The sequence below is a fragment of the Sceloporus undulatus genome, chromosome 3, assembly GCF_019175285.1.
Source record: "Sceloporus undulatus isolate JIND9_A2432 ecotype Alabama chromosome 3, SceUnd_v1.1, whole genome shotgun sequence".
Taxonomy (NCBI): Eukaryota; Metazoa; Chordata; class Lepidosauria; order Squamata; family Phrynosomatidae; genus Sceloporus; species Sceloporus undulatus.
This window is the reverse complement of record NC_056524.1, coordinates 16369465-16396033: the sequence shown is the minus strand read 5'-3', so window position 1 is coordinate 16396033 and position 26569 is coordinate 16369465. Positions and strand designations below refer to the sequence as shown.

Genomic DNA, 26569 nt, shown 5'->3' with positions numbered 1-26569 from the left:
CTTAGCCAGTACAAGAACTACACACCTTGTTCCAATGAAGCATGTCAACACAAAAAGGGAAATAATTGTTCATAACATAAGCTGAAGTGTGGGCCGTTGACAACTCAATATTGCTAGCATCATATGTTAGCATGGAAGGTTATAAAAGCAGGTGGCTACAAGAGAATCCAGCCTGCCTGGCTCAGTGTATGGTGCATTTGAGGAATGAGGATGGAGTTAAAAACAGCATAAATAGCAACAAAGAAGCAAGGTTGGAGGAGGAGGTGGACCAAGACACTGCCTAAATCCTTAGCAATTTTTGCTGGTCAGCATGCTGCAGCATCACAACTGAACTGGCATTTTCTTCTTCTTTTGCTTTGGTTTGTTTACTTTTTTTTCACCTATAATGTTTGTTTTCAGAATTAGGGATATAATTCTGCACAAAGAATCATCTCAAAGGTTTGTTGTTAACTGCCATCAAGCTGACTTTGACTTACAGCGACCCCATGAATGAGAGACCTACAAGTCATCCTATCAACAGTCCTGCTCAGGTCTTGCAGACTCAAGGATGTAGTTCCTCTTCTCCAACTGTTTATTAGAAATGAATAATTTCAGCATTTCCCCCTGACTTTGAGAAAGTATTTGAAAACCACATAGGCGGGATACACACCGCCATATAGTACGTATAGGCTTCCGCACCCCCCTAACCCTAGTACGTATCCTATACGTACAAGATGGCGGCGCACCTTCTACATGGGCGCCGCCATCTTTACGTACTGGACGCATAGCGTCCAGACGTGTCGCGGCGCCTATGACGTCGCGAGTCCGCGCCAGGCGCCTCGCGACGTCATAGAGGCGCCGCAAGAAGAAGCTCCGAAATGGAGCTTCTATTTTGCTCCGCGCGGGAGTCGCGCGGTTTGGCTGCTGCGGCTCCCGCGCAGAGCAAATGGCGGCGGCGGGGGAGCGCCGCAAAGCGGCGGTTTGTACCCCGCCATAGTTTTCTTTTTAAAATGTTTTGGAAGCCTATTTCTAATTTGAGACTTATTCTGCCCAAAAGTTACATGTGATCATTTAGTTCAGAAAAACAGGATTTTGGCACAGGAATTAGCATTTTTTGGTGTGTGTGGGGCAGGGGGAGGGATAACAATTCAATGAAGAAATGTAAATTCCTACAAAGAAATTCTTGCACAGCAAAAAAATTCTGCATTCTATGCAAATCAACCATGTGTGCATTTTTCTGTGCAAAATAACCACATGTAAACTTTGTGCAAAATAAGTCACAAAGTGGAAAGATTCTGATCAGTCCAAGATTCTTCTAATCAGGGTTTCTCAAATATTTTAGAATATTCTTTCCATTCTTATCCACATAATGTTGCAGCCAAGGCCCAACATTAAAGAGATTGAGCTTAACTTTGCTCTCATGGAGCTACATGGTGGTTCCACAATGCTGCCTCCTTAATGAACAGGGAAATTGCACAATCCAAAAGTACATATTCAACTCTCACAATAAATGGCACTGTATGTACAACTCTTCTTCAACAATTGTGAACCACCCTGGACAAAGAATGGCCTCCACAGAGGACGTTATGTATGTGCAAGACCTCAATAGGATTCAAGACTTCAATTTGGATGGTCATAAACTGGATACACAGAATAGTTTTAGACAGCGGTATAATGGCAAGTTTTGAACTCCAGGCTCCACAGCTATATATCCAACAAGAGTCCAAAAAAATGTGTTGTTCAAACTTGCTTTACCAGTTTCATCTCTGCCTGAAGCAAGTCTTAGGCAAAGGCAAGAGTTCTTGCCCATTCAAGACCAAGCTGCTCCCAAATAATCTGCATAATCTGAATAATCTTTCAACCATATATTGTTCAGGGGAAGACAGGGGAGCCAAGGGAGAGGATTGCAAATTATACCAGTCTCTGCTAACAAATGTCCTGGTTCCATATAACACAGGTTTTCAGTATGGTGATGAGCAAGAGTGCTATCTCCTGTGTCTAAGGAATAGAGTATCCTAAACATTTCTCCACCTTTGTTTCCATGTTTTAGTATGGTCCCAGACTCATACTGTTCAAATAAGCTCAACCTGTAATGCAAAGTGTAACACATTAAGCCCTGAAACACTCTTAATATGAAAATATGGATGTGTCATCACGTTGGCTTGCTATGAAGTATTTCTGAGGTCAGAGGCCTGTTGGTGCTCTACTACAGTATATCTATGCTGGCAGGAGGAAGGTGACTAGGAGAAATAAACTGCTCAGAACCAGATTTTGTGAACCCCGTAAACAGTGCAAGCATAGTGGACCAAGAGGTTTTAAGCCTTATTCTCCAGGTTAATTTTTTAGTATTTGTTAAAGCTCATCATTTCCTAAGCATTATCACCTTAACTTACTTAACTGTGTTCGCATCCAACAGAGAGCCTCAGCCCAACCCTTCCTGGCGTGATTCCAGTCCACCTTTTGAAGATACCCCAAGAGACCATCCTATAACAATAACAAAAATAATAATGCTGAAATGAATTATGTGCACTCGCTCATAGACCAGTGAGCCTTTAACAATTACTCCCAAAATGAAAGCAAGGGGAGCTGATGCAATGAAGTATTTCAAAATGTTCCCCAGCTGCAACTGGCTGTGCTTGGGATCCAGTAGCAGCTGGCTATATAGAAAGGTTATATACTGGGGTAATTAAAAACTGCTCAGCTCAACATCAAATCCAGGCATCTATTTATAGCTCGCATACCATGTACCACTAGCTCGGAATTTAATATAAACCCAAGCGAATTGCACAGGTGACTCCTCAATAGATCAGCGCTCAAGATAAGACACCTCTTCATAAAAATGGGAGTAAAAAAAATATCAACGGTAGTGCTGATGGGGATTTTTCTCCCCCTTCATTTTTATTTCATTTTCTTTGCAAGAAAACACTAACCTAGAAGTGGCAAAACATACATATTTATCAAACTCTTTCAAACGGTAATGATAAATGAAAGTATCCTTCAACTCAAATGTGTGCACTACTTCCAAAGGTATAGGGGAGGACTGAAATGAGATGCAACTTGTCTCCAGTAATTCATTTGCTCTTCTCATCTCCCTGAGAGGTAAATGTAGCAGAAAGAGGGGTTCTGTTGGTCTTTCAATGGAGTTTTGGATTCCCTGCACAAGCTAAATCTGAAATACAACCAAACAGGGATGTAAAGAAAACTCAAGGAAAAATTTCCTGTCCTTGATGAGAAAAGGTGTCCCTAGCTTTAAAAGAGTGAGAAAACATGCCAAGAAAACAGGCAATGACTGTGAGATTTGTCGGTAACCCAGGACTTTTTATTTTTTTGCAAAAAATAAAAACATTACACCAAATAATTTAGGGTTTTATAAAAAACAATTTTGCAAAATGAATTTTTGGTACAATTTTTTCACCAAAGACTGAAAAAACAGACCAAAATAAAATAAAATTAAAAAACCCTCACGCAATCTCAGCAAGGAGAAAACTTTTGAAAGTATTCATTCCTAAAGAGAAGGATTAAACAAGCAAATATTTTTATCCCTACAACAGAGGTTCATTCCCTGTCCTCTTTTCAGCTTACAAGCCTACTTCAAACATTTATTAATATCATGGAATTGTGTGATCAAACCACTAGGTGAATCCAGAAGACTTGTTCCTCCCAATTTCCTATCATGTAATGTTCCACCTTGAGTTCCTACAATTTCTAGCAATTCTTCACTTAAGAAGACATTGTTCTTTTTATACTGAAGGAAAGATTAACAGTATAAAACATTTCAAATCAAACCCACTTACATCAACAACACCCTGCCATCTTAACAGTGCTGATTCAAGTAATGCATGTGGGCCCCCAGTTTACTATCCAAAGGTGTGTTCAAGTGTCAAGGACCTATTCTCCCACTGCAGGACCCAAATGGCTTACAACACCAGTTACAACATATTTTAGAACTACAAATCCTCATATCCTCCAACTGTCATGGCTACCTACCATAGGTTTTCTGGCTTGTGAGATACCACATTGTAGCTGCAACAAGGGAACCCTGATGAGTGAGCCAGGAAACTGTGATCTTAAACCAAGGCAAAACGTTTTTTTTCTTCTCGAATTTAGACCAGATTGACATGTTTTAGCTCAGCACCTACAAAAATGTTCCTGATGCAAAAACATGGAGACTTCTTGAGGATTCCATTGTCCTCTGCCTAAAGAGGTGTCCTTGCTGATATGCAAATGGACTTTACATTTCCTGGACTTTGCCCAATTGCCGCATGCCCAAAGGAGGAGGGGCCAGCCCTATACTATCTTAACTAAGGACAGAAACAACAAAATGTAGGCATCTTACTAACATCTCTAGCCAGTGGAGCTTTGAAAGCTTGCAACAAGTGTATTGTGCAATGGCCAATAAAGGTATCACTGTGGAGTCGAAGGCTTTCATGGTTGGCATCCATAGTTTTTTGTGGAGTTTTCGGGCTATGTGGCCATATTCTAGAAGAGTATCACTGTTTGGTGGGTTTTTGTTTGAATTTACTAAATGGCCAACATAGCTACCCCTACACGTTTCTGAGACTGATAGTTCAATATGGAATTTTTCACATTCTTATTCTGGCAGCAGTCACAGCCCCAGCTCTCTGTCCAAATTTCTCCCAGCCGGATCCATATACATATTGACAGCTTCTTCCTCCAGCAAAAGCAATCTTCTTTGATGCACATGGAAAAACAAAGAGAAGCAAGGCATTTGCAGAAGACAGCAGTTTAAATGTTGTCATAAGTTTGCCCCCTACCAGTCCCCCCAAAACCGTTCCAAGATTTTCAGTCATTTTTTGCCCCCAGCCATAAAGAAATCCATCCAGGGGTGAAAACACACAAAATACCCCACCCCACAAGCACACGAGAATCCTGTATAGCACCCAAAGTACAGTCAGCCCTCCATATCCATGAGTTCTGCATCCAATGATTCAACAAACCACAGTATGAAAACAATCAGAGAGAGAGAGAGCAAACCTCAATATGGGACACCATTTTACTATTCTATTTTATATAAGCATGTTGTGTGTGTGTGTATGCGCCAAGGGCCCATTCTATCTTTGTTTTTCTCTGCAGACCCTCACCAAATTGTCAGCAGAAACTAATGGAATGCCATTTCCTGATGCCATTTTATTGTTGCTATGTCCCCACTAAGTCATTTCTGACCCATGGTGACCCTATCATGCAGTTTTCTTGGTAAGGTCTGTTCAGAGAAGGGTTGCTTTTGCCTTCCTCTGAAGTTGAGAGAGCATGACATGCCCAAAGTCAGCCAGTGGGTCTCCAAGGGAAAGCAGGGATTTGAAATCCTGGTCTCCAGAGTTGCAGTCCAGTGCTCAAACAATTATACCACACTGGTTCAAGTCACCATGTTACTGTAGAGGAAAATGGTTGTATCTTGGGTTGCTGGGGTGGGATGGGGTTGGCCTGCCAAGAAGAGAACTGGACACAGTTGTTCATCCCTGGTCTAAGTAAACCAACCTGATTGCCATTTACCAGACTAAAACATAGATCAGAAAACAATTATCCATTGTGCTCACCTATCTGAATTCTGCAAGACTAGCATCAATTAAACAATCATCAAGATATGACCAAAATCACATTTTAGTATAGAATGTGAACTTTGAGATAAAAGGACAAAAAGATTATTTTGTGAAAATATGTGTTAAGAAATGTGCACATTCCTTTCCCCCCTCCCCCTTTATTTGCTTTGCAGGTTGATTCAGAAACAGGAAAACACATCAAACTGGCACAAATAGGAAACAGGACTGATCTGGCCTTCCCCACCCACTGGTAACCTCTATGAAGAACAGGGTAACATATGAAAACGGTCTTGGCGGGCTTTGAAAGAGGGGAAATTCACATTTGTTCGTTTCACAATTTATTACCCGAGACCTGAACGTCACATGAAGCAAATACCAGTGATGAATAGTTTGGTTATTGGAAGTTTCATGTTATCATGATGGAAGTAACAATATCACCAAACTGTTAATTTGTTTGTCTTCCCATCACAATTTTGCTTACCTTCACACGTTTTCAGAAAAACAATAAACAAAGCCAATATAGCCAAGGTCGCTTCCTAACCCATGACTAAGGAGCCATACACAAATACATTGACTTTTTCTGTCCTCAGCAATTAATCCAAGTTATGTTTTTATGACTGATTTATTGTTTAGTAATGCTAAAGCTGCCACCATCTTAATATACGTCCTCCTGTTATCTTTATCTATTAAAGCTGAATTGATCAAACTCAGTATTCACTACTTGCCAATGGAGAATTTTCAGAAGAACAATACTCTAATCTGATGGTTCTGAACTATCTTTAAAAGAATTAAGGGATTCCTTGTAAGTTTTAGCAAGGATTGCTAAACAAGAAGATCACAAACAGTTGACTAGACCCCCTTTAAGACTGCCTTCAACACTCCAAAATATGCAACTGCAGAGCACCGTTGAATGTCTTCTGGATCTCAAACCATCTGATATGGGTGTCAGGACTGGGTTAATCCTGCCATGATTTTGTTTTGACTGTTATGATTAAGTATAATGTTATAGAAGGGTTATGTTATATGCTAGGTTATTTAGAGCATGATTTGCAGGTATGTGGTGTGCTATATACTAATGGACAATGGGTTATTCATAGTGGAGACACTTATATAAGGGGATATTAATATGCTTTTGGATTTGTTTGTTTTGTTGTTATGTTTAATTATATAGGTGTATATTATATTTGGTTGTTTTATACGTGCCTGGTTATTAACAAAGATTTGTGCTATATGGAACAAATTGGTTAAGACCATCAATGCCTACTCAAAGAACAGAGAAACCAAGACACTTAGACTAATAATAGAGTTAATAGAAAAAATATAACTGAGATATCCTAGTATATTCTGTGGGCTAAGTATGGTTATATGGGTTTGATGAATAGATATAAAAACGTGTGATCCTTATGTTTTAAAATATGTTAACTGCCTAGGTTAAAACAGCATCACAGAGAGGACTTAAATTAATTGGGTCTGTTGAGTATCTGGTAAAGGAATGTGTGTGAATGTTTATCCTTTTAGAAGCTTTTGAAAGTCTCGGTTATCACCAGCGGTGGCCGTTAGCACAACCAGGCTCAATTTCTCCGTGGAAGAAAGGGAAAACAAATGAAGAAGTAATTGTTTTGAGAAATTTGTATGTTTAGACCACCAGTTTTGTGGGATGGAGTTGAGGCTTTTCAATTGCTTTTATTTGATGTATGTGTACTGAGCTTTTAGTTCTTTCTAAAGATGGATCTTTCTGACTTCTCAATAAAGCTTTCAGCAGAAACCTAATTGACTGAGTCTGGGGATGGTTATCACTAGTTCTGACAGTGGGGGACCAGAAATTTCCTTTGCTATGCTAACATCGCAATGACTGGTTCCATATTTGTTCCCTTTGTCTGCAATTGTACAGGTTTAATGGAAATCTTCCAGGGACAAGTACTGGTCCATGGACCACCACTCTGAAGAGTGTTCTTGACCTCATTCCCAGTTCAACAGTGATGTCTAAGAGCCTTATAAAGTTCTTTGGAAACCTGTTGAATGACCTGGGAGTCCAAAAAATGTCCTAAAAAAAGTGTGTCCCCCCCCCCCCGTCCCCCCTGCAATATTCTGCTCTGGTCAGGCCCCACCTGGAATATTGTGTCCAGTTCTGGGCGCCACAATTCAAAAAGGACATTGAGAAACTGGAGCGTATCCAAAGGAGGGCGACTAAAATGGTGAAGGGTCTGGAAACCATGCCCTATGAGGAACAACTTAGGGAGCTGGGTATGTTTAGCCTGGAGAAAAGAAGGTTAAGAGGTGATATGATCGCCCTGTTTAAATATTTGAAGGGATGTCATATTGAGGAAGGAGCAAGCTTGTTTTCTGCTGCTCCAGAGACTAGGACTCAGAGCAATGGATGCTAGCTGCAGGAAAAGAGATCCCAGCTCAACATTAGGAAGAACTTCCTGACAGTAAGGGCTGTTCGACAGTGGAACAAACTCCTCCCTCGGAGTGTAGTGGAGTCTCCCTCCTTGGAGGTCTTCAAACGGAGGTTGGATGGCCATCTGTCGGGGATGCTTTGATTTGGATTTCCTGCATGGCAGGGGGTTGGACTGGATGGCCCTTGCAGTCTCTTCCAGCTCTATGATTCTATGATTCTATGGATTCCATCAGAACCTATACGAAGTGAGCATATATAGAAAGTTCAGTATTCTGAATGTAGTGGTGGTGGGGGGGGGGGGGGTAATCAGAACCTCCCAAAGCCCTAAACAGCACAGCCAGAGGTGGTGAGTCATGAGAATTCATAATCCAACATCTGGACGGTTACATGTTCCTCTGCATTTTTAGTGTCTTATCTGCACATGTTATTCTGCTGTTCTCTGGGCCTTTTTACTATTTATACCTGGAGATAATGGGATTTTTACCTGGAATGTTTTTTTCATGCAAAATAGGTATTCTGTCACCGAGTTCTGGCCCTCAGGTATGGAGCTGTATTACTTTCCTGGACAACTATGTTCCAGATAATGGGTGCTGCAAGCAAAAGGGCCTTCATTCTTGTTCTCACCATCCACGTTTTAGAAGGACACTGAACATGAATAAAAGCCTCTCTGGTTGCCTTTGGTGAAATCTTGTTTTGGAGAAGAATCTCTAAAATAACTTTCAAAGGAAACTAGGTGTGCACATCAAACTTAAATATGTTTTAAGAATTTAAGATGATCCTCCACTTGAGCAATAGGCAAGAAAATCCAAGATTCTGCTCTCCACAATGGAAAACAACATGCCTAGGAAAGGCAAGAGTTTAACAGCCATTTCTCACTGTTGCTCCACAGTGACACAGTTCAAAAGCAAACTTGCACTAATCTTGCAAGAAGTGTATAGCCGTCATCACAAGTAGGCATAGATACCCTCTCTTGTATGGATTTGTCTACTCTTCAACTGGTGTTCAACATGGTAACATAGCTCCGTGTATTACCAAATGCCATTCCGTGTGAAGAGGTCCTCAAATTCTGGTATTGTATCAGCCTTTCTTTATGCCCCATTTTACATACAAATTGCACGGTGGTTTAAAGACATATCTAGAAGCTAGGGCCCGGTACAGATTGCCAGAAAGCAGCAGTCTGGGGCCAATTTTAGGACTTGGGATTGTGGAGTGACCGCATGCTCTCAAGCCCTACCTCATGGCGGCGGCACCATCATGGCATGGCCCCGTCCACAAGGAGGCTGCCATGATGATGCAAGCGTGACACAGCATCTAAATGTTGTGGCACCAGTGCGGCATTGGCTCATTCATGGCATCAGCCACGGAGACTAAAAAGAACCCACTTTCAGTGGGGGTTTTTTAGTCCTGACGGAGGCCATGCTGTTTGGTTAGTGCAGCGTCCGTCAGGAGTAAAAACGGGTGACTCCAGCCTGCCCTTTTGGGGCAGTCTGTCAAGCCCCTAAATCACTTTATTTGTTTATTTTTAACAGTTGAAGAGTCTGATTGTTATCATGGGAAAGGAGGCTTAATGCTTTTTAAAATATATTACCAGTCACAATTTGATCAGCAACGTTGGCTGTCTGTGGGTTGGCAAAGGAAGCCTTTTTCCCCCCTAAGATTTTTTTCATACTACGTGGTTATAGCAATTTGATACCACTTTAACTACCACGCTCCCATCATAAACTAGCCTCATGGGATTTGAAGTTTGGTGAGGGACTTAAAACTTCTTTGCCAGAGAGCTCTAGTACATCAGAAAACTACAAATCCAATGACTGTATGGGATACAGCCTTGAGAATTAAGTGTATGAAAATGCTTTAATTGTGTAATGCAAAAACCACTTAAATCCCACAACTATAAAAGAGCATAGGCAGGACAGGAGTTAACCAAATGACCTATATATTATTGATGCTAGGGATGGATGTATTAAATGTACATCATGATAAATGTACCCCCTGATACAAATCATCTTATTCTCCTATGTGCAAGAGGAAAAGGGGGGAAAGCAGGGAAAGCAAAAAAATCCCTTAGAGAAATAATGTAAGTAGTTTGGCTTCTGGTCATCTTTTTTCCTAAACTAGAGAGTCTCAAATCTCAAAATCTCCTCTATAGATCATTGATCCCTCTGTATGATCTTTCCTGAATTTTTGCCAGTCTGACAAGGCCTGTGTGCAGCATATGTACATGCTCATCTTCTTTTTTTCCAGAGTCTAAACTCCAAAATTAAAGCTGTCTCTGTCCCTATTGCCAGTGGTTTTCAAACAAAACTCATCAAAAGGCTTTGTCATCCAGAGCTAAACATTTGGATTGTGTAGTTGTTAACTATGCTGCCTTTATACAATTTGAGTGTCAAGACTGCAGCTCAAAGAGCCCTTTAAATGTTTTCACTGTCTTAAAAACAAAACAAAACAAAAAACACCAGACCCATGAGTGAATACAACAATATCTGGCTTTCATAATCAGCATGGAATACCAATGTATGATTAAACAGTTTAAATTAATAGAAACAGACATCTTGTGCTTTAACAACCATCCTCTCTCTATGTAGCAGGATGGTTAAGGCAGTACAAAGACAGGTGTGTGTTTTGTGTGTGTGTGTGTGTGTGTGTGTGTGTGTATAAGACAGGTGTTTATATATGTGTGTGTGTGTGTGTGTACACACACACACACACCTGTCTTTGTACTGCCTTAACTATCCTGCTACATAGCGAGACATATCAAATTGTATGGAGGCTCCTGCTGCAGTGCAATTATTTGGAAGCTCATATGTTTGTTCACTGCTTTTAAAAATTTCTCCTTAGCACAGATCCTGCAGGAGTTGTTGGTTGTTGTTTTTATCATTGGTAGTTATTTTTGGCAATTTTTAACAAATTAACTTAATAATAATAATAATAATAATAATAAATATTTATTTATATCCTGTGTCTTCCGCTTTGAGGATCGAGGCGGGTAACAGCAAAGTGAATACAATATACAACAATAAAAACAACAAGCCCCAGAAGACCCCAGCCCAACCCTCCCTCCCAACTATAAAATTAAACAGTAAAAGATGGTTAAAAAGTAGCATTGAGTATGACCGTTAAAGTGGTGTCAAACTGGTTTATTTGTGCAGTGCAGATGCAGCCTGAGTATGCCTATTTCTTCCCATGTACACTTACCTGTTTAGCACAATTTCTAATTGTTTGATGCCTTGAAGTCATTTCTGACTTATGGAGACCGTATCATATGGTTGTCATAAAACAAAATCCCAGTGCAGTACAGACTACTCTCCACTTCACTTATCTTTACCTGCTGATCTGAGCTTGCATGTAAAATCTGTCTCCCACCTTTCTTTTGTTAAACTACTCTTTATGACCATCTTTTGTGCCGCACTCAGAGATTGGTGCCAGCAATACCAAGAAAATCCAGCTCCAGTGGTGGAAGGGAAAGTTTATAATGAACAAAATATACAACCAGAAGCCAACTTCTGACCTTTCCACTGGGCCTGCAAGGAACTCAAGCAATTTCCCAATGATTTCTAATGCTGCCAAGTTTTATACAGTAGATCTTCACCTTTTAAAAGCATTCATTCACTTCTTTGACAAAAGAGAAGAACTCAAAAGGAACAGAGGTAGGGAGTTCATGCCCCTGGATCTTCTCCTTGTTTCAGGGCAGAGCTTTGTGAGAAGGCAGCTCTTAATGAAATTTCTTAAAAATGCAAAGTAATGCTTTCTAATTTCCTCACTTAATCGAATGTCACAGCTGGCCCTGTTAATGCCAGCAGCTATTAGATACTTAAACAACCAGCTTGTTGAACTGCAATTTTATCATATGGCCGCATCCCTCCGCTCCTCCTTTCCCTGGTTTTGATAATGTTTCCTAATGGCAGTGAGGCTGCAATTTAAATCTCTGAAAGCCGTCAGACCCTTAATCATCTCTGGAAAATGAATACATTTAATGTCTTTCCCATTAAAATATACACAGATACACACACATACCTAATACAAGCATGAAGTTCAAACACAGCTTGCTTCTATACTAAGCTTCTCCAGTAATAAATGCTGCTTTCTATTTCTTTTTTTAAACCATGAATAATAATACAAAAACTCCATCAAATAAAACATGAACAATAAAGTATGAAGAAAGGTAATCTTTGCTCCACCCAACTAACAGCCTGTTTTGCGTAACTCCTGATTTTGCTTTATTAGACTTCATTTCTTTTATAGGGTCAAGAGTGCAGTGACTGTCTATCACAGTGACCCGCATAATTTATGGTTATCACTACATAATATACAGGCAGTAATGGAGTTGCAAATAAACCAGCATTTCCTTTTCAGGAAGAGCATAGCAATGACAAAATGAAGTCTGTACTTTCACATCTTTGCTAGAACGGATAAACCTAAGCAGTTTCTGCATGGGTAAGTTCATAGAGAATGAGTGACATATTTCACACACACACACACACACACACACACACACACACATGTTACAGCATCTTTTAAATGATATGTGTGTGTGTGTGTGTGTTTCTGTTTGTTTGTGTGCGTGCGTACGTGTGTGTGTATGAATGAAATAGTATTATTGGAACACCTTTGTGCCTGTATCCAAAAATGGATGTAAGCTTTCTCCTACATAAAGAAGGGAACTACTTGGCAATAGAAAAGACCACTTCTCAAGGCTGTCACTCTCCTTCATTGGAAGACATTAAACAGAGATTCAATGCACATCTGTCAGGGATATTTTAGCTGTAGATTCCTTCCATGACAAAGGATTGGAATACATGAACCTTAGAGTCTTTCTAACTAGGCAGTTGCATGATTCTATTAAGATTACTACACACATCGTTTAAACCACGATTACATCCAGAAAAAAGCAGCTATGTGATACTTATCTCATGACACTACCTCTGACCCGTAGCTGCTGTGTCCTAAATGTGAGATGTTTAGTCTTCTCTGTCAGAGAGGTCTGGTGCAACAATAAACTACATTGCCCAGGATTCCCTAGTACTAAGCCAGGGCATTTAAAGTGGTCTCAAACTGCATTATTTCTGCAGTGTGTTTTGGACATTATGGAACTGTCATTCTGTTCTCCAACTTTCTTTTACAAATTCTTTCTGAGTTATAGGACTATAGTACAACAGTGATCTAGCACTTTTGCACTACAAGTCTGTAAGTTTGTGTGTGTGTGTGTGTGTGTGTGTGTATACACCCACACACACCCACACACACACACACACATACATACATACATACAGAGAGAGAGAGAAGAGAGAGAGAAATTTGCCCTTCAAGCCATTAAACCATCTCAAGTAAACCATGCCTAGTAACAAATTCAAGAAATCACTACAAACAGCCCCCCCCCCCCCGCCCAAAAAGGATGGAAAAATTGATGCAAAAGCAACAAGTAGTAACATTTAGCAAAATCCAAAAAGCCATATCATAAGAATTCATATTTATTAGATCAATCTGGAGGAGACCAGAGAGAGTGAGAGGCAAAAGGAAATGGAGGAGGGAAGGAGGGGGTTAGAGGGAGGGGGGGAGAGAGAGAGATCCGACCAATGACTAAAATTTTAACCCCAAGCACTGGAAATTGAATGGCCAGACTCAGCAAGAGTGATGTGTATATGCTTGCTGAGAAGCAGATCCTGTACGTGGATTAATCAGCCACAAGGGGAGGATGGAAAGAGCAAACAGACTAGATATAGATCCATACACACTTTGCCAAGCACATTTTCAATTGAGCTATCCAGTCTGACTCCCATTTAAATGACACAGCATGGATTTCAATGAACATTTCCATCACACTTTAAGAGCAATAAGCACACACGACATGCCTCACTGCACACTGAGCACCTTTTCTATATACAGTGACTATATTAAGATCACCTCCAAGACATTTGTGAAGTTTTTTGTTCTGTTTTGCAACATTTCTGCACAAAAGAAAACAATGAACAACTTACCAGTTTCTTCATCTATGTTAAACCGGCCAAGCCCACTGCCATCCCGGATGGAGTACTGGATCTCACCATCCCTGCCAGTATCATCATCCCTTGCGGTCACTTGCAAAACACTGGTTCCAATGCGTGAATTTTCCTTTACTGATCCAATAACAGCAAAGTCAGAAAAATAAGGGGTATAGAGATTTTCATTCACATCCACAACTTCAACTTCTACAAAGGAAACTGAAGACAGAGAAACCGGACGCCCTTTATCCTTTGCTCTGACAGTTAAGTTGTAGAACTGCTGCTTCTCGTAGTCAAGTTCTTTGCTTAGTCGGATAGCACCACTGGCTTTATCTATTTCAAATCTACCATTGTAATCGTTCACCAGAGAATAACGTACTTGTCCTCCAAGACCAAGATCCGGATCTTGTGTTTCAAGCCAAGCTATGACGGTACCAACTGGTAAATCTTCCAGGACCTTCACACTATAGCTAGGTGGTATGAAAGCTGGAGAACAATCATTGACATCATCTAAAAATATGTTTAGAGGCACAACAGAAAACTGCTGGTGCCCATTCTCGGCTTGGTCTCTTGCTTCTATCTTTAGTGTATAATTTGCCTTGGATTCCCTGTCTAAATGGTCAGCTATGTATATTATCCCTGTGGAGCCGTTGATAACAAATTGCTGTGTGTCTGTTAATATGGAGTATGTCACTTCCCCATTTGGCCCTAGATCTCGGTCTCTGGCCTCAACTTGAATAATCTCCACACCAATACTAGTACTTTCCAAAATACTAACTGAATAGCTTTCTTGCAAAAATACAGGCCTGTTGTCATTGGCATCCTCTACAGTTATGGTAAGTAATCTCCATGTGGCCTTCTGGGGAGTGCCCAAGTCATAAATGGTAATATTAAGGAGATACAGTTCTGTTTTCTCACGGTCCAAGGGTATAAGGACCTTAAGCAGACCTGTCTCCATTTCAAGATTAAAGCAACTGTCTGTATTACCATCTGATATGGTATAGAGCACCTTCCCATTAAAGCCAGAATCAGCATCGTAGGCCTTGATTCTAAATATAGTAGCACCAACGGGAAGGTCCTCCCTGACTGATACGTCATTAGGAAATGATTTATCAAAATGAGGGGGCTGCCTATTCACAGAATAAAAATCCAAGAAGCCATCTTCAGAATTCAATTTTACATTGGCTTTTGCCTTTTTCAGCAATTTTTCAGCCAGTCGCTGAGCAACTCTTGTTTCTCTGCAGCTAAAAGTTTTGGAAGACACTTTTCCATGAACCACAGAAATGTTAACAAACATGGAGTCGGCAAAATTCTCCCCATCCGTTGCCGTTATCCTAAGTCCAAAATTGTTGTTCTTGATGCCAGCACTAACCAGGGACTTCTTAAGTTGTAAAACTCCAGAATCGGGATTCAGATAGAAAAAACCCAGTTCGTTACCTGAAATTATTTTGTATTTCACAAGTTCAAGCTCATCTATATCAATGGCAGACACAGCTGTGATGTGCCCACCAACAGGGAAGTCAGATGAAATCACACCCTGACAAGCCACCTTTTCAAACAATGGCTTGTTGTCGTTTACATTGCCTATATATATTGTGACATTAACTTCACTTTCATGGCGGTAAGGTGATCCCCAGTCTGAAGCCCTCACAATAAACCTATAGCTCTCTGGGGAGGACTCGAAGTCCAGTTCTTCAGAAGTGCTAATAACACCAGTAAATTGGTTGATGGAAAAGGGGAGTGAATTTAAACTGGCAATGCTGTATGTGATGTAGCCATTTTCCCCACGGTCCTTATCAAAAGCAGAAACTGACAAAATAGTGGTCCCTACAGGTACGCTTTCATTGACATAGGAACTGTATGAAGGCTGTGTAAATTCTGGGATGTGATCATTGGCATCTTCTATCCTGACTGTAACAGACGTTTTTAGGTCACCATCTTTGTTTACCACTTCTAAATCATAAAATTCCTTGTCAACAATTTTTAGAGGGTGTGCGGTGGTAATCAGACCTGTCCTGTGGTTAATCTTAAAATATTCAGCATCCTCACTAGGTAATAATACATATTCTTCCCCCTGGGTTTCTGGGATTAGTTTAACAATAGCAACAACAACTCCAGGGGGAGAGAACTCACTGATGGCTACATCGTACATTTCCTTTTCAAATTTTACTGGATTGCTTTCTCTCTTGGGACTAGCAATATGGACCAGTTTCACAGCTGAAAACTTCTGTGGAGAACCTTTGTCTTTTGCCTGGAGAGTAAGATTGTAACCATATGGAAAATTTTCCCAATCAATAGGCTTTTTCTCTTTGATTTTGTACTCATTCATCCATCTACCTTCTTTAGCCAACTGGAAGTGTTCCAAGGAATCTCCAGCAACAATTGAAAGAGATTCGATCTCACCATTGGCACCTTCATCTTGATCATCAACATTAACAATAGCATATGTTGGCTCCTTGTTCAAAGAGAAGGGAACATGGGTTACTACGCTGATAGTTGGGGCATGTTCATTAATGCGTTCAATATGTATGTAAAGTTTAGCAGTGCTGCTTACTCCATTGTTACCATAGAGTTTCATTCCACGGTCCACAGCCAGAACTTCTAAGTCATAGCGATTCTTCTCATCGTAGTTCAGCCGGCCACTCAAGGAGATAACTCCACTTGTTGGATGGACAGCAAAAAGGTCAACTTTATTTTTAAAGTAATAGTAAAATTCACCATTAGAACCAATATCAGCATCCGTTGCTGTAACTTGTGCAATACTAGTCCTTAAAGGAGTGCTTTCTGCTATTGTTACAGAGTAGGTGGTGGGTGAAAATAAAGGCCGCAAATCGTTCATATCTAAAACCTGAACATTCACTTTTGTCCATGCTTCCAAGTCTTCTCCACGTACAGAACCTTTTATTACCAATAAATAGTTGTCTTGGATTTCTCTATTCAATATCGCAGAATTCCCACCTTTAGTTCTTATCCTAAGAAAACAAAAATCAGCTATTACAACCTCCTCTGCTTTGAAAAAGCCTTCATCATCACCAGACACTATTCTGTATTTGATATCCCAGGAAAGGTCTGCCATTGTGATACCCATTCTGTTTTGACTATTAAGATAAGTCCGTGCTGCAGAGTTCTCATATACTGTGGCATTGTACATGGAATGTGTGAAGTGGAAGCCAAGCGGTAGTGTTCCTTGAATGCCATGGCAAACATTCACCCAAAGCTGGACAAGCAAGAAGATTACTCCAGATGCGGGGGCCAAAGGACCTGACCAATGGCCCATATTTATCTCCATCACATCATTCTTTCATCCTTAAAAGGAAAAAAAGATGGCAATTTATTAGTGACAAATAGAAAAACATGTGTAAAGCAAGCCAAGTTTATGCATTATAATAAAAAAAAGTCAGCATTCTGTCGCATTCTTCGAACACTCTGCCACAATTTACCAGAAGCCTGCACACAACCTGTGTTCTACTAAGCTGAGAGAAGCCCATCAACCAGAAACTATAGTGCATCTCAAACAACCTGGTGCAGTGCACTGGCAATTATTGTTCCCAATGTGCCAAGGACTGGTATCACATTTGTGCCATGTTATTATCTGAGGGTGAATCTACACTGTAGATATAATGTAGTTTGGCACCACTTTTAACTGCCATGGTTCCATCCTACAAAATAGTCGAATTTGTAGTTTTGTGAGGCACCAGCACTATTTGGCAGAGAAAGCTAAAGACCTTGTAAGACTACAAATGCCAGGACTTCACAGGACCTATAGCACTTAACGTGGTGGCAAACTGCATTATTCCTATAGTTTAAATGGATCTATATTGGCTTTGCCTGTTGGAAACTCACTACAGACCAACAGCCAATGGCTCACAGACCAGCACCAGTCTTGCAGACCACCACTTTAACTAACATAGTTTTGCAATGATCAGCCACATCTTTGCATTCCCAGATGGCCAGGAAAAAAATAATTGAACCCCCGGTAAGCTGTAAATCATGGACATGGCTTTGGAAATTCTTGCTATGGGCTACACATATGCAAGATATCTGTAAATGGGTTGTAACAAAAAATATTTGAGAAAAAGGACGGGAACCAGCTCCAGCCACTAAGGTCATCAGAAGTACAGACCAGGATATATCCTCAGCCCAAATGCACCTCTTATCGTTCTCACATAATCGTATGATTCTCATGTGCCTCTAAGGAGAAATGTACTTGGGACCAGAACTTGAGACCATGCTGTGTTATTACCAAAACCTGTCCAAAAGCCATGGCTCAGAGTGTTTGAGCAACGGCGACCCAGTGATGCAGATACTGCAGCTTCCAAGGTTTGCCATGATATATTGTATGTCCAGGTAAGGCATCAACAAGGCAGCCTAAACAGCTTAAAGGAACCAGATCCTGTCTGATCTTAGAAGCTAATCAGGATCAGCTCATGGTCATTTGGGTCATCTAAGCAGGGTTAGGAAGGTTAGGAAGGAACTGGCAAAACCACCTCTGAGTATTCCTTGCTTAAGAAAACACTATGAAATTCATGGGGTTGCCGTAAGTCATGACCTGCAGCCTCATTCACACAAAAAGCATCCATGGGTAACTTTATAGGCCTGCCAGGGCTAATGCCTGTTGTAAACTGAGCCTACCCTCCCACATATATATTCTGAACAGTGTACTTTTTTTATACAGTGGTAGGCAGCTGCCATCATTTTAAATGACTGGCAAAATCCCCTGGAGTGGCAAAATGTCAAGACACTGCTAATCTGTCCATCAGAATGATGGACATTTTGTCAGTTTTAAAAAAAATTTTGGCAAAGAGGACACTGTACACTCTCTGCCTGGATAAATTCTCCCTTTTAAGAAATCTCGTGCATGTACGTGTTCCCAAAGCAGATCCAAAATTTCACCAAGACAGCATGACCTTTGTATTTGCTTTACAAAAGGATACTTGACCAAAATATTGAAGAACAAAAAATGGGCAGGATTCTTGTCAAAAAGCACCTTGTTAGGAATTCCTGATTGTCCTTTGAAGCTTGGCTACTCAATTACCTTGTTACATATAAGAAGCTAATGGACTTTAGCATTAAAGAACTCCCACAGTTACAGACTGCAAAGACACAGATATGACACCAATGGCAGTATGCTGGTAATTTTAAAGTGACTTTAAAAGATCACAAATGGTAAGAATGGAGGAGGAAGAGGGGGAAGAGGATGTTCCTGATAACAGTGGCATATAGTGGGAAATTTCTACAAGCTGTGCAGAATTTTTATGGCAAGGTTTCAGGGCCAGTCTCATTCTTTTAAACAGAGTGTAATTCTATAACTCTGCTGCCAGTTTTAAGCACTAGCTGAAATCGATTTATTGCAATGATTTTATAACACTCCCACAAAGCACCTTAGCTGCAACCCCAGAGTCTATATTCAGCCACACCGCACATTAATCAATAGTCCCTGATCAACTCTCCTGTGCATTTTATCAAGACATACAGCTTTTTCAGAATGTTTACTCCTTCTCTTTGATTCTATTGGCCCTAGCAATTTGGGGAGCTAAGAAACCCATTCCTATCATGTCTGCTGGGATCATGACAGAGGGTTAAATGTGACGCTGGATAGGCTGGACAAATATTAAACCCTGTAAGTTGCAACCCCAATCTTTCATGCTGAGTATCATCTCCCAAGCTTCAGGGTTGAAGCACAGGCTTTGACTGCCACAAGGCTGCCACTGAAAATTGACTACTAGTGCCCACATCACCCTTCCTGCTATTAGTACACCCTGCATACCCCATGCTGTATTTGCGGTCTCTATATTTTCACATCTTCCTTTCTGAAGCCAGGATGTTCTTAAGAGATCACAATGGCCTTTGGAACACAAGGTGGATTTCCCATAAGAAAGGAGCAAAGCCTCAAAGACATATGTATGATCTGGGTAATGCTAGCATGAAAAATAAATGGGTTTGCTGACAATTTCCTTGCCCAGGACTCCTTTTGAATTTCCTCTTGCAGCAAGAGACAAAGGAAGATTCACTGCATCAAAGCAGTAAACCAGCTTTTTCTTCCCACCCTCTGCCATGTTTCCCCAATTACTGTTTTTGTTACCCTAAAGTTAACACCATCAACCAGACCAGAATCCCATTGCTGACTCCTGGTAAAGCCATCAGGTCTTTCCTACACTGCTAGAGGTCATCAAACATACCCCTAGAGGCTAGTTATCGGGTATAAATATTGGTTCCAAAACCTAGCCCCTTTGCACACAGTTGGCCCCCTGTCTCTGCTCCATGTGCACAGTGAAATTCTTCCAATCATGTGCCACCCTCAGTTTGAGCTACTCCAACTGTGTGGTCTACTCTTTGGACAGGTAATTATCACCCTTCAAACTCTGCTATACCATTTCCTTTTCAGTTAACTCTGAATGCCATGTTTCTTTGCATTACTATTGTATGTTTGATTGCACTCTTGTCTATTTCTAAATAAAACCTTCTTAATTCACCCAAACTTGCAGTCCTACTCAGTGAGTACTGGTATACAAAGGTACCAATGGTCCTAAAATTATCCAGCCTCTTGCAAAACTTAAGCTAATTTGCCCAACATTTAAAGTGAAGTGAAGCTGACAGTTGGTGGGCCCCCTGCTCATCCCCACCTTTCTTTGGATAACACTGTTATGAAACCATGGACCAGCAGCCATTACATCACCTGCTTTAACCACCAAGACATGAAGCATAAGCAGGGAAGGGAGAGGGAGATTCAGGGAAGGCCCTCAATCCACATGGTGTAAATTTTTCTAACCAGTATTCATCCACTAACTGGATGTCATTAAACTTACTATATGCTTCAAGTCATGAAACCCCACAAACAGGTCATAGAAGTGCATTCTTAGACTGGCCAAAGGATAACATAATACTGTATCTTATTCCTTGAAAACAAGGCTTAGGTAAGAATTACTCTTAGATGGCTTTCTTCATCTATCTGATTTTATGGGCTGGGCAAGATTCTCTGATTAAATAAGAACTAATATTTTCTACACAGTTTCCTGATCATTGGAATTTATTTTTAACAGGTGTGGCATGTTCAGCAAGCAGAAGTAAGAGGCAATCATTCAACCGAGAACTGAAAGGAAATGAACAAAAATAACTTCATATACTGTTCTGATTTAAAAACAAAAAAATTACTAAATAAAGCGCTTGTTTGTGCTTTTGAAACATTCAAGCAGGAAACTACTTAGATTTACGCGGGTGTCAATTAAAGAGGATAGGAGTGGACTCTCTTTTGAACTAAAATAGCAATTAAAAATGGAAGTCATGTTCCAAACATGCACAGCATTAGTCAAGGTGACTTTGTTTAGGGGCAAGTACTTCTCTGACAACAGAAACTAGGCTCTTGGAGTGCTTAGAAAGCTCTGCAGTCATTCACCTTGTAAATGCAAATTTCTCAAGTCCAAGACAAATACTTCATTACCATATTGATGAAATTTAGGGCTATCTTCTTGTCTCAGTGTATCAGCAACATGTAACCAACAGCTACAAGAAACCAACAGCAAATGGTGATGCGAGAGAGGCCACAGTAACTTGGCACTGCATGACAAAGAAGCATAAACTGATATTCAAATTCTGAAAAGGATGATTTGCTCGAATATACTGTCTCAGTTTGGATGCCACAATAAACCTTGGGTTGATGCTATGAGAATAACCAGAGCAGGCCTCATATTTCCTTGCCTCTGAGATGGTAAGGTGTTGATGTATTTAACAGTCAGTTGGGAATAGGAGTTAAGAGATGTTGGGAGAGTTAGTCAAAGACAGAGATTAGTTAGATTCAGGTTAGGATGAAGAATGAGAGATGGGAGTTAGGAATGTGTGCGAGAGCTGTGCTGGCTAAGAAAATGTTCACATGTCAAAAAGGATGAAAAGACAAGAGTTAAGGTACAGTATTAACTCTTATATTAAAAAGGAAGTATTCCCTTCTTTGAGAAAAGTGGTGAAAAGCAAGGGCTTAGTTCATTCCAGGAGAACGACTACTTTCTCGGTGCTCCTTTGAATGGAAGCCCCAAAGAGCCACATCACTGCCGCCACTATTTTCTCACCCATCAATCCATGGATAAATTGACCCAGATTTTTTGAGTCAATTTTTTGAGTAAAGTTTCTAGATATATACATGAATATATAAAGTACATCCAATGGTGCTGTTCCATTGTACAAGTAACAACTGGAGAAATGTTCCAGAGCCTACTAATTGCACGATTGGGCAGACTCTTTCCTCAATCTCATGTACATTTTTATATACATTCTGGTAACTTGTCACAGAAGTAGAAGAAGTGTGAAATTAGAAAGACAACTATGTTCCAACCCACCCCTTAAGCTCAGAAAGTGTGAGTGAGGCTGGTTCACTTCCAAATGTGATCAACCAAAACTGACAAGCTTCCCTACATCTATCCTCATGTAGACAGGAGTAAGTAGGACAAGCAACAAGCCAGCACTTACTGGACTCTTCTCTTGTGAGCTTCAAGGCAGTGTTTAACAGGGATCTCCGAAATCCAAACCCCAAATGGTAGTCACTACACTATGCTTGACTTCAGTGATGGCCATTGACTTCCATGTCAGGGTTCAGCACTTTGGGTAGCTTATTTTATTTCATTGTATTTATATGCTGCCTTCCTAATAGCAAGCAATCCAAGATGACTTACAAAGCCTAAAAATAAAGTAAATCTAATAATAAAAAGTTAAAACACAATTAAACAATCATCACCTTAAAACACCATTGCAATTTTAAAAGTATAAAATGATTTAAATACAGAACAATAAAGCTAAAAATAGAGCACATACACAGACACACTCAGAGCCAAAAAGATTCCTGCAACCAATCAATAATTAAAAGCCTTATTCAATTAAAAGATCTTTTCCAGTTGACAAAAGGAGAACAGAAAGGGGGGCAGCTTAATCTCCTATGGAAGGGAATTCCAAAGGCTGGGAGCAGCCACTGAGAAGTCTCTGTCTACTGTCCACAGCAAAGTGGACTGTGATGATGCTGATGGGATCAAGAGAAAGCTCTTCCCCAAGGATCTTAAGACTCTGGCAGATTCATATAGGGAAATGGGATAGACTGTAGCTCCTTAAAAATCTGGAGTAAAACCTAGAGTAGTTTTACCACATCGGTAACATGGAAGCCACTGTTTCAATGCAAGGCCATTTTTCTCACAACTGGGAGAACTAGATGATCCCTGAAGTCTCTTGCAATTTTGTGATTACACAGGTGCATAAGGTAGGCTTTGAGAAAGGGAATGCCATCTGTTCCATTCCTTGAATGGGCATGCTATCCAACGCACTTTTGTCATACACCCTGGACACGACTTTCTCCTCAAATAGGGAGAGTTTATTTCAGCAGCAGACATAATTCCACCCACGAGTAAAAACTACGCACAGCATGAGCAGATGGAGCAACCTACACCCAGGCCCCCTACAGTGAATGGCAAGCTTTTTTAAAACTCCTTGAGTACGTTTGTATTCATATCTGGCTCTTCATCCAAGAAGCTAAGAGCAACAGAAATACAGCCTGTTTCATCCTCCACCATACCTTCAAGCTGAAACAGGCAGTGTGGTGTAGTGGTTTGAGCACTGGACTAGGACTCCTGAGACCAGGGTCCAAATCCCCACTCAGGTATGGAAACCCGCCAGGTGACCTTGGGCAAGTCACACTCTCTCAGCCTCAAAAGAAGGTAAAGCCAAACCCCTTCTTAACAAAGTTGCCATTTTAGGGTCCCCATAAATTGGAAACAACATGAAGGCACACAACAACATGTTAAATTGAGAAAAAGTGACCTGCCTAAGGTTACTCAATCTACATTGATGGCCCATTTGGGACTCCCAGGATTGACCAGGAGCTGAAGATTACCGTTGCTTTGCCGCTTGGAGCGGCGTTTTCAGAAGGGGGAGGAGCTGGTAGCTGTGGGAAGCGGCTCCCTCAAAAGGCCACCCACCAGCCCCCCGGAGAAGCGGCCACGCCAGCCCCCATGCCACCGGAAGAGCGCCCAGCACCCAGCAGGGAAAGGGACTTTGCTTTGCCGCTTGGAGCGGCGTTTTCAGAAGGGGGAGGACTGGTGGGAGCGGCTCCCTCAAAGGCCGGCCCACCGCCCCCCCGGAGAAGCGCCAGCCCAGCCCCCACGCCAGCGTGGGAAGGACTGCGTCCTGTTGGGAGGGGTGCTTTTTCTTTGTGCTAGTAAGCAGCAGGGAATGATCGAGTCATCTTTTCCCCTTCCATCATTGCTACATCATGGGGAGGAAGGAGGGTATGGTTGGGGGATATGTTTTGGATGGGAGGTGGGGGATAAACATCTAGCAAGCGCGGGGCTCCTATTGAGGTAGTGTGGGGCAGGGAAGGTATGGCGGTAGGAGTGCGGACTGGAGTTACAGGGGAAGGCGAGATCGATGTTTAATCTATCTCTCCTTCCGGCCCTCTCCTAACCAAAAGGACCTGGAGGGTCATTCCAACCATACCACAAACCCTGTCTCTGCTCCTGGCAATGCCAGGTCCATAAGAATAAGTCCCACATTGTTCATGATATGCTTGAGGATAACAACTGTGACCTGGCTTGCATTACTGAGACCTGGCTTGGGCTGAAGGGGAAGCTGTGTGGGCTCAGGCCTCCCTGCTGGGTTTTCAGTAAGGACCAGTCCAGGTTAGGTGGGCGAGAGGGGGTGTCGCTTTGATCCATAAGAACACCTTGCCTCTTTCCAGGAACCATGTTCGTCAAACTTCCTACATCGAGTGTATTACTTGACTCGGAGGCCAGGGACAGTCTAGAGATTTTTGTTGGTGTATCGGCCACCCGTGCGCTAACAGACTCCCTTAACGAGTGACACACAGCTGGTCTCGGAGCTGATGCTGGAAACACCCAGGCTACTTGTCCTGTGGTGTATTTCAACATCCCCTTCCGGCCAAACTATGTTCCATCCGGTGCGGCTCGGGAATTCATGGATACCATGACTTCCATGGGCCTGTCTCAACTGGTCTCGGGTCCGACGCATTCTGCGGGTAATACACTCGATATGGTTTTTGTACTGACATGGAAAATCCGTGGGTGGAAATCTAATATTTCCCCCTTGTCATGGACGGATCACTTCCTGGTGGAAGCAAAGATCAAGGCTTCTACCCAGATCCCTCCCGGGGGTGGGGACCTATTCAAATGGTCCACCCTTGAAGGCTGATGGAACCCAAAAGTTCCAAGAAGCCCTAGAGGGGTAATGGTTGGAAATGACGGCGACTCTGTTGATGCCCTGACTGGTATCTGGAATACCGGTCTTTCTAGGGCTATACACAGTATCGCTCCCAAGCGCCCTCTCAGGCCTGCTTCCAAACGAAAGCCTGGTACACGGAAGATCTCGGGCATGGAAGCGGGTCCTGCGACAGCTAGAGTATTGCTGGCGGAAACACTACGCTTAGCTGACAAGGCTCTCTAGACCACCTCTTGGAGGACTACGGAGAGGCGATATGGGCAGCAAGAATTCATTTATGATGCTCGATCGCGTCCGCGGAGTCGCGTCCCAGCAGAGTTTCAGGGTTGTGAGGGAGCTAACCAGCTCCCTCCTGCCCCGAACCAGATCTTGCACCTTCTAAGGCCTGCTGTGACCAATTTAACAACTTCTTCGCGGATAAAACCTCTCAGATAAGCGAGGGTCTTGAACCCAGCATTAGAGCAGAACCTAGAGCAGAGGTACCAGAGCTTCTTGGACTCAGTTATACTGGATCAGTTTGAGTCTGTTAGTACCGAGGATGTGGACAGGATCCTTCGGAGTGTTAGGAAGACAACATGCTCTCTCGATCCCTGTCCCTTGGCTAGCGGCACGAGGGGGCCGGCTGTGACTTTACTGTTACACCGGATTATTAACACATCTTTGAGGGATGGGCAATTTCCAGCTAAATTGAAATTGGCCATAAAAACCTTTGTTAAAAAGCCCTCCCTTGACCCCCTGTTGCATAACAATTATTTGCCAGTTTCGCTATTGCCATTTTTGGTAAGGTGATCGAGAGGGCGGTTGTCGATCCAGCTCCAACTGAATCTTGGATGAAACGGATTATTAGATCCATTTCAAAACCGGCTTTCGGGCGGGTTACGGTTGAGACGCCATGTCGCCTTGGTCGATGATCTCTGTCTGGGCATTGACAGGGTAGCGTGTCCCTGTTGTGCTTTTGGACATCTCAGCGGCTCTCGATACCATAGACCATGGTATCCTTCTGGAGCGCCTGGCGGAGGTGGGAATCGGGGGCACTGCACTCCAGTGGTTCCGGTCCTACCTCTCTGGGAGGTTCCGATGGTGCAGCTGGGAGAGGTGTGCTCCACAGGAGACCCCACATCTGGGGTCCCCAAGGAGCCCATTCTGTCTCCCATGCTTTTTAACATTTACATGAAACCGCTGGGAGAGATCATCCGGAGACATGGGGCACCAGGGTTATCAGTACGCTGATGACACCCCAAATAGTCTTCTCTAGGTCTCCGACTGATGCAGTGACTGGGGAGGTCTCTCTCCTCTCGGGCCTGTCTGGAGTCGGTATGGTCTGGATGAGGGAAAACAGACTCAGCCTGAACCAGAGAAACGGAAGTACTTGTGATAGGTTTCTCCTGGTCCAGGATGGCGGTAATTCCACCTGTCCTGAACGGGGTTCACGCTCCCCGTGAAGGACT

At 42.0% G+C, this 26569-nt stretch overlaps 1 protein-coding gene across 1 annotated transcript in view; it reads right to left on the bottom strand.

The window, feature by feature from the left end:
- Window positions 1-26569, bottom strand: part of FAT3 (FAT atypical cadherin 3) — a 643096-nt gene that overhangs the window by 449030 nt on the left and 167497 nt on the right. The window contains 1 exon segment of the mRNA XM_042457261.1: window positions 13914-17222. Within this exon segment, the coding sequence (XP_042313195.1) occupies window positions 13914-17205 (3292 nt within the window). The 5' untranslated portion in view covers window positions 17206-17222.